At 35.2% G+C, this 12,500-nt stretch overlaps 1 protein-coding gene across 2 annotated transcripts in view; it reads right to left on the reverse strand.

Moving 5' to 3' along the window:
• The window catches only part of LOC125043748 (serine/arginine repetitive matrix protein 1-like), a 12,325-nt gene extending 16 nt beyond the window's left edge, over positions 1-12,309 (reverse strand). Inside the window, exons 1-8 of one of the 2 annotated variants that reach the window (XM_047640006.1) lie at positions 12,159-12,309; positions 8,659-8,805; positions 7,056-7,113; positions 6,482-6,922; positions 4,764-5,286; positions 4,413-4,603; positions 3,400-3,560; positions 1-3,224 (exon numbers count right to left, since the gene is read on the reverse strand). The exon at positions 1-3,224 is cut by the window's left edge and continues 16 nt beyond it. In XM_047640006.1, the coding sequence (XP_047495962.1) occupies positions 2,978-3,224; positions 3,400-3,560; positions 4,413-4,603; positions 4,764-5,286; positions 6,482-6,922; positions 7,056-7,113; positions 8,659-8,801 (1,764 nt within the window). In that variant the 5' untranslated portion in view covers positions 8,802-8,805; positions 12,159-12,309 and the 3' untranslated portion in view covers positions 1-2,977. Of the gene's footprint in view, positions 3,225-3,399; positions 3,561-4,412; positions 4,604-4,763; positions 5,287-6,481; positions 6,923-7,055; positions 7,114-8,658; positions 8,806-11,997; positions 12,110-12,158 lie in introns of those variants that run through there. The other variant, XM_047640008.1, reaches the window with a different exon arrangement.
• Between the last annotated feature and the right edge of the window lie 191 nt (positions 12,310-12,500).

Consider the following 12,500-nt stretch of genomic DNA (forward strand, 5'->3'; position numbering starts at 1 on the left):
TTTATATCAGTATATTCATTCTAGATCAAAGGAAAAAATTACATGTAGTTGCATCTCTTGCATTGCAAAGTTATTCATCCCCATTTATACCTTTTATTGCATTTGTCAGAATGAACTGTTTGTTCTCCCTTTCAGGGTCTATGTTTTTGGTATCCTGTAACTTTTTTTTATTGTAATACACTTTTTGTAGATCAGGTTAAATCTATCATAATTAGCTGATTTTTATATGTATATAGCAACATTGTGGTTTGCTGCCCATCAAAAATGAAAAAGAAATATTTAAGAGGTGAGTCCCCCCTACCAACTCAAGAGCACTCAATTTTAGTTAACTGAACAAAACTAAATTTGAAAATATTTAAAGGAAAGAAAATAGTTAGAAACAAATAAATAAGAGAACACTCCTGATAAAAGAGTTTGTCTGTCTTGTGCCCTAAGCAGTAGGTACCAGTAGACTTCTTTCACTATGCTTCAAGTGTAACAGAATCATAGACTGCAGAATGAGCATAAACACATCATGACTTGGTAGAATATATGGTTTCATTCAACGGAGACAATGTATTCTGGATGTGTATACTTTCCAATTTTGCAATAGGAATGAGCATAAACACATCATGACTTGGTAGAATATATGGTTTCATTCAACGGAGACAATGTATTCTGGATGTGTATACTTTCCAATTTTGCAATAGGGATTATAAGATCATCAGTCAGTGTACAGGATCATGTTTAGACTTTTGAAAGACATTTGATGATTTTTTAGCAAGAATACCTGCATAATTTCAGGATTTCCATCAGCTGTGGCTAAATAACTACTCATAAGCTCACCAAGCAGGAGCAGCAAAGTTCAACATCAAGTAACTTTGACAGGCCCATGTTCAAGCAAAATTGCCAGACAGTGATTATACTACACTCAAATACCTACTAGTAGTATTTTTTACTGCCAGTCACATTTGGTTACTCCTCCACTGGGCTTTGAGAACAAGAGTTGTGGGTATACCTTGACAATCTACCCATTTCGTAGACGGCTTTACATTCAAACCTTGAATTGGGGTTTTGCTTAGTGGCAGGATCATATAAAGCATTTTATACTGGAAATACACTGAGATATGAAGTTAATTGTTAATAGTTACAAAGCAAAGTAAATGTGATAGACATCAAAGGTCCTGGGGGAGGTGAAGTTTATGGAGAGTAATCATGGCAATATTGGTGGACTTTTGGCAGCCTCTGGGAGGAATAGTGTGCTGATACATCATCAATCAATTAGGCTGGCAAGCAGGTCATTTTCAGTCTGACCAATCCCTGGCAGACAGGGCAATCAACCAAAGTGGAGGAAACAGTTCTGGTACAAATATTAAGGAAGAAATAAGGCTTAGCAGGAATAGATTTTGCCAGTAAGGTCAGTCAGAAAAGATAGAGTATGAGCTTGGGATTAGGATGGAACTGTGACGATGTGGATGATCAGGAAGGCTGCATAACGAAACTTTGCCTACTTGATTTTGGAGACAATGTTGGAACAGGATACTGTCAGAGTAAGGGGTGGTAGGGCAAATCACAAAAAAAATGATCCCACTTACCAGGGGGCTTCAAAAAGACTAGTGCAAGTAGTTGAAGGACAAGGATAGGAGGAAGAGGGAGAGGTGTGGAGTGAGATAGTACTGCAGGGAGGACAGGAGTGGAAGAAGAGTAGTAATATGGAAGGAATTTGTTGAAAATGAAGATAAGATGAGTATGAATGAAGTAGGATGAGATGGAGTGGATGATGTTGGGAGAAAGGAAGGAATGTTTTCTTGAGGTTGGGTAATAACCTGTCTTTGAATGGACTAAGGTGACAAAAGGTATCAAGGAGGGGATAGCAAGAGCATTGTTCATAGTGATCACAGGAGAGCCAGAGGTTGAGGAACTGGAAAAAATAATGTCAGCAGAGCAAGCCTCAATGCCTCTAATAAAGATACAAAATCATTATTGGTCATTGTAAGTCTGGAGTGAGAAAGAGAAATAATTCACCCCTCTGGTTCTTCATGAGGGACAAAAGGCAGGCTTCGGGCTAGATAGTGAAATAGGGAAGACTTGGTCCATGGCTTTCTGTGGCTGTTCAGGACAGACCCAAAGCCTGCCTTTTGTCCTTTTAACATAGCTCTCATATCTTAAGAAGTGGACAGAAGAAGGGGCCAGAGAAAAGTAGGAAAAGGAAAGGGGAAGAAAAGACTGCAGAATTGGTTGAGCTGAGTGCTGAGGCCCAAAATAGGGGAGATCCCCAACTGTGGACCTCAGTCTCCATTGTATGATAAGTCAATTAATATTGCATTTGTTTATATTAGTGCAGGGTTGTAAAAGTTTGCTTTTTTTTTTTTTTTCTATGTACACATTTATTTCCTTACAAACTACAGTCATCAATGGAATATCAATAATTCAAAATTACTGATCAGGCAGTATATAAATGCTATATACAATTACAGGATTTTCAGGTACATTTTAGGTTTAAATATAATGTCTGACATATTTCCAAATATATGCAAAGGCATTTATTGCAGACAACCTGCTTGTATATAACAGTTGTTCAAAGGCAACACATTTTGTACGTTTTAATAAATGTACAATCTTAGGCTACAAATGTCAGTTTGCTCTACTTTTCTAAAAAATCAAAATATGAAAATTTATCTCCTAAAAATGTAACATATGAAGACCTTAATAATGCAAAAACTATCAACATGAGATAGGTATCTAAAATCAAATATAAGCTTATGATAAAACCAAAGCCTATTGATCAAGTCCACATTCATAAATGAGAAATTTGAATTTCTCAATCTTGACATAAATGTCTAAAACAAATACAAAGTGGAAAAGATATGTCATTAAAAAAATAGAATATTTGAATCTATAAAAACTTAAGCAAAATGAAGTGCCATCAATATTATTTCCACTGCAGCATACTATCCAGTAGTAAGCTTTTAAACTTGTAACAAAGCAGTATGTCTGATTACATAAGAGTACAATAACTTCGTTTTGTCTTTTCTGGTGACTCTTCAGTCTCAGAAACTTCCTCCTCTTTAGCAGAGTCTACAACAGATACTTCTTCCTCTTCTTGGCTGAAGGTTGAAATCGTTGGGTCGACAGCAAGGTCATCTAACTTGTCGTCCTTATCAATTGGTGTGCTACTTCGTGGAGTTTCTGGAGATGATAGGTGAGGGCATGGCACAATCTCAGCAGTAGTACGGAGGGCAGCCCTGAAACAATTCATATTTAAGTGTGAATAATTATTTGATATTTATCATGCACAGGAAAATTAACAGTGCCAATACATCATTTACTTAACCTAATGGATACAATTTTTTCTAGCATTATATAAACATACAGGGAAAAAAGACAAAGAAGAAGGAGAAGAAAGAAAGAAAGAGCTACCTTCTGGAAACTGAAGAACTAAGACTTTTGCGTGAAGACTTCGGTGTTGGGGGAAGGTTGGTTACTGAAACTGGTGTATCTGGAATGAATATCTGTTCTTCCTTTTTAGTTATCTTCGTTTTGGTGCTAATTTCTGGATCCATCAGTCTGTGTACTTCAACCTGTGATATTTGAAATGAAAATAAAAAGTTTGTTATAAGCATTCACATATGTCTATAAGAAAACCAATCCTAAATTGTCTAATGCTGCAAGGAAAAGTACTCACTGCCACTTAACCCAATGCCGTCGGGGAAAATGAACAAAAAATGGGGAAAATGCTGTGCCCATTTTCTATATTTTTTGTGAAATGTCTGCTCATAGATGGCTTTGCTAGTGCTTAGCCACAAAGGAGTCAATTAATAGACCTTGTGACCATACGTGATTTGAATTGGCGGGAAAAACGTGTTTTTTACTAGTGCTATGAATATCGATGGTGTTATTTTTATTATAAACATTATAATTATTATAATGTTTTTTAATATTAGTAACAGCAAAATAAGATAATGTAAAATATTTCGTAAATCAAAGTAAAGGGTGAACGGGCGAGACGGGCAGTACTCCTAACTGGCTCATTGGTGACTTAGTACAAGTATAGCCATCTATGTGTATAAACAATCAAACAAGTACTAACAGTGGGCATAGCACGTGTCTACCCGTCGTACCCGTCGGCAAGGGGTTAAAAATACTAAGTATATACCAAACAGTGAAATCATACACTATTTGTTGTGCAATTATCACTGAGGCATGTTTGTAATCACTTTTTAGGGGAATAACACTTGTCTGCATTTATGTAAGTCTACATGGTGATGGTAATAGTGGAGGAGTGAAGTTATATAAATATGAAGAATAAAAAATAAAGTAACAAGACATATTTGCTACACTCCATCACTTCTGACAATAATAATGATAATAATGTTCATGACAACAAAATAAAATAATAATAACAAAACTGAAAAACTGCACCTGTTACCCACCTTAGTTGTGGCTTTTATATTTTTAGCCACCTTCTTCTTCATGTTTTGCTTCAGTAAGCTTCGGGGAGGAGGATCTGGTTTTGGAGTGAATGGCTTGACTTTTGTACTAGAAGCCTTATACTTCTCCTTCATTGGTGAATTGCATCGCATGAGTTGCAGCTGCAATCGTGCAGACAGTGCAGGAGATGATCCTGGAAATTGTAGAATATTATGTTAATATAAGAATTTAATGTGTGGAAGAAGGTATGAGTGAGATCAAGAGGGAAGATAAAAGAGATAATGACAGAAAGAAAAGAGTGGAAGTGAAAATGAGGTGGGAGGGAGAAAGAAAGAAAAATCATACAAACTTACCCAAGTTATCTGTAGAGATGGTAACTTCTTTTTTGCTAGACTTTGGTGTCTTTCTGAAAGCTGTAGTTGATGGTGATGGGCTTACTCCAACAAGTCGCACTCGCTGTGAGCTCCTTGCCACAGACCTGGTAAGCCTAACCTTCGGTGACCGAGTTGGCGTTATATTACCCAGTCTATTTGGAGTCTTGGGCACAAAAGTCGTAGGTGTGTTTGACTTCTTTGTCTTTTTGATAGATGATGATACCAGTTTTGTTTGCTTGGATTTCTTTGAGGCAGACGAAGGAGTAGGTGACTCAACTTTCTTTGGGGCCGGGGATGGACTTTTCGGTTCGGCCTTCTTCGATTTCTTGGCCGAGGGGGACTTTTGAGATCTTAAATGTGCAGGAGAAGAGCTCGTGTCTGATTCTGCTTCATCTGATTTCTTAGCCTTCTTTGCCTTTGCCGCAGGTGGACTTGCTGAGGTGGCGTCCAAGTTGGATACAGATGATTTTCCTCTTCTCTTCTTGTTCTGGGGTTCCTCTGTCTAAATTAAACAGTAAAATATCATTGTCAATGAAAAAACTATGCACAAGTTTCTTAGGAAGCACCAAAGTTAAGGGGGTGGGAGAGAGGGTCACAACTGGACCATTCTGAGTTATTAAGATTTTATACTAGTAGATGAATGTGAAAACTATCTAACAAATATTATGCCCAGTATATGAATATGAAAGACCTTTTATGGTTTACAGTGACGAGAGGGCAAGAAATCTATAGTGGCCACTGTCATCAGAGTTGGAATGGTATTTAGCTATACCCATTTGGCACCAGCAATAATTATATAATTATACACACACACACACACACATACACATACACATATATACATATGTATTATCAATTGCCCTCATTTTATTTATTTTTTTTCTAACATCATTATTCAACAATATAATGAATTGCACTGAAAAATACATAACTTAAAGAAAATGACCAAAGCCAAGAAATAATTCTCATTTTGTTGTCAATGTTTATTTTTTGGTGTCACACGATTAATTTAATCAACAAATATCAAAATCGTCAAGTAGTTTTAAAGTTAACTGCCCCTAAAGTGTCACGGCCAAGGTCTGAAATTTTCGGGCAGCAAAAGAAGCCTTAGTGACGAGTAGAGACGCTCATTCAAAGTCTGTTCCTAACTTGGCCCTTAAGCAACTTTCTACGTTTTTTCTTTCTTTCTCATTTCTTCACCCATTCACTCTTTTTCTCCCTCTAATTCTTGCATTCTCCTTTTCTCTCTTTCTCTCACATGTTCCTTCATACTTGTTATTTTTATCCCTTTCTGTAGTTCTTTCCCCTTATTCATTTATTTGTCAAAAAAAAAAAAACACCTGGAATATTTGAGTTTTGGATCCCCTAAAGTCTTTAGCAAATAACTAAGATATTTTAAGCAAAAGGAACTGCACTTTAGATCTAATATAGTGTACCTTGTAACAGTCCAGTGAAGTGCTGGAGGGGGAAGATGATTTAAGGTCAAATTAGGTAAGAAATCACTGGTTTTAATGCTACCTTTAACTCTTGTCTTGTCTATAATGATTACACATTACCTTCATATATGTATTTCTATTTTTGAAGGGTCAATAATATCAATGAAACAAAAATTACCATATAAATAGAAATTTATAAGATTCTAAACAGGACTCCAGCAAATGAAGAGAAGGAAAGGAAGGAGATGAAATATATCTTACCTTCTTCACAGAAGCAGTCACTTCTGTTTTCCTCTTTGCTCTGGTCTCTGTGATTATATTCTCTTCCAGGGCTGCCATTCCAAAAGATTTACGCCGCACAACTTTGGACTTCTTCTCTGGAGAGGTATAGAAATTTTTGGGGGAAATGATCACGTTGGATTCTGATTCTGTCTTCGTTGCCTGCTTGTCTTCAGCTTTCACAGTTTTTGTGCTCTCTTTCTTTGTAGGTAGTGGTAATTTGGAATGGGAGGCTTTATTTTTCACAGTTTTCTCCGATACTGCTCGTGGTAGCTTTGAGGTTTTTGTGGATTCTTGCAAAACCTCTTTCTTTCTGGGGAGGTGTCCCATGGACTGTCTCCTTGTTCGTCGCACATTTGGTGATGTGCTTACTACATCAGGAGGTAAATCTAATCTCTTTAGCAGCACACTCTGACGCCTCTTCTATAGAAAAGGAAGGAAAAGCGGAAAAGGGGTTGACTGACTTTGCATTGATTAAATTTATGGTACTAGTAATACCACTGTAAAATACAGATGTCAAAAATGCAAATTTTCTAAGATAAAACTTGTTTCTAACCTGCTGTGTTACATTTTTTGAAGTACCAGTTGACCTTCCTGATCTCCTGTTTGCTGCCCTGCAATAACAAAATTCAAACATGAAATAAAAAATACATCCCTATAACTGAATCCAGCAACACCACTCACTCACACTCACAGAGGTTTGCAATATAAACAGAGGATAATGGTTCCTAAAAGTGTGATTAACGTACAAAATTCTGGTCTAATATGGCATATTTAGGTTATGGATTATCTGTAATGTTGCATTATGTGCTCAGATAACTACTACAAAAGGAGCAGAGGAAGGCCTGCCGACAGTGGGAAACCAGGTGTTGATGTCTACCTTAAGCTGTGAGGATGACACATGGTCACATATTTGAACAAAGCAGTAAATGAATTACAACATAACCACAAACACAGTGCCTGAGTAAAGTATAGGAGAGTCATAGTCCATATGATCAGATATATAAAATAAAAGAAATTAAGCAAACCATAACACAATGGGGTAGTAGTATGAAGAAATCATAGACTGAAAAGAGAGAAAAACAGAAGGCAAGGTTTATGAGCAGGCTAGGATGATAAATAATGCTGCCAGGGATGGCATGTATTTACATGCCATGCCCACTGTGAGTTTAGTTTAATAACTGTGGTTTCACAGAGATGTTCTACAAGTACCTAGTCACCAGAGAATTAATCACTAATCCTACTTAATTAAGCTGATGTTTGGAAATTTTTGTATTTTATTTTATACTGCTATTAATATTATTTATAACATTATAGTAATAATGCCAATAAAAATAACAACAGTATGAATACTAGAGGCACTATTAGAGCCATATATGTTTAAACACATTTCTCAAAAGTGACGAGTTAAAAAGTTTGAAAAGAAAGAAAGGAAATAAGAGAGAGAAACAAAGAAAGAAATCCTCGTCTGCAACCCCCATATGTGGTTACTGCTTAGCTTAACTTCAGCTAATATTATGAATGTGTGCTTAGCTGCATGATAGAAATACCCCCCCTCCCCCCATCTAAAACCTTTAATCCTTATGGATCAAAAAAATCTATCTATCTAAAGTAGCAGTACAATAGACAAGTTTTACCCTGACAGCACTGAAAAGATCTATGCACAAGCATGTATGAAATACTCTTCTTTTAAATCATTACTACAGCGGCTGTCTTCTCCTTCAGCTGTAATGCCGGTCCAATTTTACAAAGTTTTGGTCTTTAATATTTCAAGAGTTAGAATTCATACACCAGAAAATGTATATTAATCCCTCATATGTCAAGTACATACTATGTCTTGACAGTAAGACTACGACAATAGAAACACGATTGTCAACCATAAAGCAAAAAGGTATATGTTGATCCTCTAACCAATGAAACTTTCATATATATAAATGGTCAAAGACAAAGGTAGAAGTGAATATATTTCCCTACCAGGAGTTAAGAAAAGTAGAGAAAATGGTATAGTGAGTGTGGTCAAAGGAATAATTTGTTAAATAATACCAGTTATCACTATGAAAATATAAGTAATCATAAGAATTACTAGGAAACAGATGAACTGACCTGGAAGAGTGAGTGCTGATTATCAACTTTTATTAACCATACCCATATGTACTTACTTCCTATTTAAGGATGGGGAATCTGTGAATTGGAAACTCTCTGCAGCCAACCACTCATCCTGTGGTGGAGACTCTTTTGCAGACTTTGTGGATGGCCGCAGTCTGCCAACGACTAGCGACTTTTTGCGAGGCGAAACAGTCATTATGCTGAAAAGAGCCAAACATAGAAGGATCTCTCTCAAGAAAACACTTACAGCTGGTTACACATTATGAACCCATCACTGAATGATCTAGAAATATGATAAATCAAAGCTAACCTAGTCTTATTCTTAGTAACAGAAATACTAGGCCTGACTTTAACGAGACATTTGTCATAATCTACTAAAAATTAGGTTAAAAATAATCAAAACACACAAGCTTTCTCATCTACTACTGGTTTAATTAAAAAACAACTTTATGGAAACGTGTCTACACATAGCTACTACGGAAATAGGCAAACAGAGTATATTTTTTTGCTATTAGAAAGTATGTAAATTTCATTATCTTCAATCAAGATTTCCTCTTTGACTGCAAAATGTATTATTACTATTTTTTTTTTTTTTTTTTTTACAGCTTCAGAAAACTACAGAGAACATAATCATTCTTATGTTTTTTCTTCAGGGTGGATGAGTGCAGCTCCCTGTGAGCAATACAGAATTAATGACATGGATGTGATGTGATGAAAGGAATAAGTGGTCAGAAGAATTCCACGGTCAAGATGGACATCATTTAATCTTCTTGTGTAGTAACAGAACAAAAAAAATGCCTTGTATGAACACCAAGGACTCAAACAATCCTAAAGGTAGCAGTGTAATTGTGCCTGTGTCACAAATATGAAAAGTGGCATCTTACAAATATATAATCAAAAACAAAACCAAGATTCACTTTTGCACCCCTACATATTTCATGCATCATAGACCATTTTAATGACCTTGACATTAGTATTCAGAATAAGGAGATAAGTACCCTGATAGCTAATTTCTTGGAACAGGATAACGGTTTGTAATTTCATTAACAGGGATCAAAAACTTCATTATACAATATATCCCAAAATATTGAAATTTCTTTCCAAGACAATTCAGTGATTCTTGCTTTAAATCTTCATTTTCAGTATATTGGCAGAAAACCAGTAATATTTACAAAATACAAAAAATTACTATAGTTTCACGATAAATTCCGTAACCCATTCTGATTATTTATTTACTTATTTTTACACTCACATCATAGTTCTGTGATAATTCTTAAACTTCAGACTGCCCTTCTATGAGGCTAACACCCGTATTCACAGTCAGTCATTTTGGATAAGATAATGTCAAACCTGATTCTTAGAATGACAAACATCATTTACAATGGTCGTATTCCAGTCACTCTCAAGATCTTTAACTGCCAGGAAAGAAGGTTCGGGACTGCCAACATGAGCAAATTGTATATTCCATATGATTAAATAAGGCAAGGTTGGAGATTCCTCACTTTCAGACTTGTGACATCTCCCCTGCCATTTTTACTTATCTAACCTTTGTCTAATTGAATAATGCTGATTTACTTCTTTGGAAAGGTTGGATAGAGGCTGAAATTTCATCAGCAATTGGTAACAAACTTAAATCACCTATATATATATATATATATATATATATATATATTATTATATATATTATATACATAATATATATATAATATATATATATATATATATTTTTAAATACTATTTTATATCTTATATATTTAAATATATATATATATATATATGTATATAATATATGTATATAATATATATATATTACATATATATGTGTATATATATATATATATATATATATATATATATATATATATATATATATATATATATATATATATATATATATATATATATATATATATATATATATATTTTATACAGATATGATATATCATATCTGTATAAAATATCTGTATAAAATATCTGTATAAATTATATGTATATAATATATATATATATATATATATATATATATATATATATATATATATATATATATATATATATATATATATATAATATACAAAAGTGAGAGATGGAGACAGAGAGATAAGTGTGTGCGTGTACATGTGCGAACGCATGAGAGCGTTATATATATATATATATATATATATATATATATATATATATATATTTATATATATATATATATATATATATATATATATTATATATATATATAAGTGTGTATGCATATATTGAATAAATAAATGTTCACGTTTATAGAGTATATGTGTTGGGATGAGCCATTGATATATGTTATAAAGCTTAATTTCTGAAAACAGACCTCTGGAAACCTTTCCAGAATAATGTGTTGTGAAAGATAGTAAGGAAGGATAGTCATAAGCTTTATGAATACCAAGTTGTTATTGACACACTTGAAAATTAGGTAGAAGCAGCTAAGAACGAGGCTGTAAATCAAGACTACGTGGCCTTCAAAGTTTTAGTACTCCAGGATAGGCTAACAAACTCTCACAAAATATACATTTAGCAAGATGGAGCCAGTCTGTAACATTATTTGAAGGTAAGTTATCAAGGTGGGCCAGAATATGCAATGGAGTGCTAAATGTAGTGAAGCAATTGTGAATACTCAGCTCGTTACAAGTAAACCTTTGATATCCAATTATGGGCTGCCTTAGCCTTTAAAGGTTAGTTTCAATAGACAATAGCCGTTTTCTTCTATCTTGACATGGTCCTTATTTAAAGAATTACGCAAAATTTGACAACTCACAAAAGCATGTGCATGTTTAAATACACATGCATACATATATAAAATAATTTGGCAAGAGAACCAGTGGTTGTTAGTCATTAGAAAACAAACTGCCAGCATTAATAAGTATGTTTATTTGTCATTCCCGTGGCAATACAACAAATAAACCAGTGGCAGGTATCAGGTATCTTCTACAGATTAAAAGAAAAAGGAAAAAAAAAAATCAACCGCATGTACTTCTATGACACATCAAGCAACATTCAATCCAATGTGGTTGTAATGGAATTTGAAATTAGTTTGTGCCACAGGAGGGTCTCGGGGCATCCACACGATACGGGGTCAAAAAAGCAACATTCCTTCATCAATTGGACATGCAACCAAACTCTCTTTCCCATCAGCAAGTTCATCCAGAGAGAACACCCTGATATAATGATCTCATCTCTCCCATGCAACAAAGAGTAACGTCAACCTTGCGAATTCCTTTAAAGTTTGGGGTTTAAACGGGTTCGTTAACTGGGTTCCTAGAATCGCTAACTTGGGTTCTTTTCTACGTTCTACATTGCAAAGTGAATTAATCGACACGTTTGCTTGGGTAACGTGACGCCGTAAACCATGAAAATTCACTATTTACGTTTTAACATTGTCAACGTTGTTCGCAAACGTTCTCTTGCATCATTTGTTTACCCGCACCTCTGCGCGGAGGGGGACAAGTCACGGTCAAAACACCACTACAATGCGTTGCAAACATTTCAGGGGGCTGCTTGCAACATGCTCAACAGCCATCAAACTCACTTTGTCTCAAATTAAGGCACAAGAAGTAAGGCGAACTTGACATCAGCTTCGACTCGGCGCCTGAGAGTTCTCCTCCTCCTCCCGCTCACTCGGAACGCCAACTTTGACAGCGGACCAATCGCAAGGCGGCAGGCGCTGCTCTTAGCCAATCACGTTGGAGATGTCGTTCCTCTCAGCCAATCACGGCGCGAGAACTTGTTTTGAATGTACTTCTTCGAATTGACGCTCAAATGTCATAACTATTTGCGAGTGAGTTTCAGTATGACCGATACGTTTATTACAATGGATATCAATATATGATGTATGAGAGTATTCTAGATTAAGCAGTCGTTCGCATCGGAG

This window comes from Penaeus chinensis, chromosome 34 (assembly GCF_019202785.1).
Source record: "Penaeus chinensis breed Huanghai No. 1 chromosome 34, ASM1920278v2, whole genome shotgun sequence".
NCBI classification, from domain to species: Eukaryota; Metazoa; Arthropoda; class Malacostraca; order Decapoda; family Penaeidae; genus Penaeus; species Penaeus chinensis.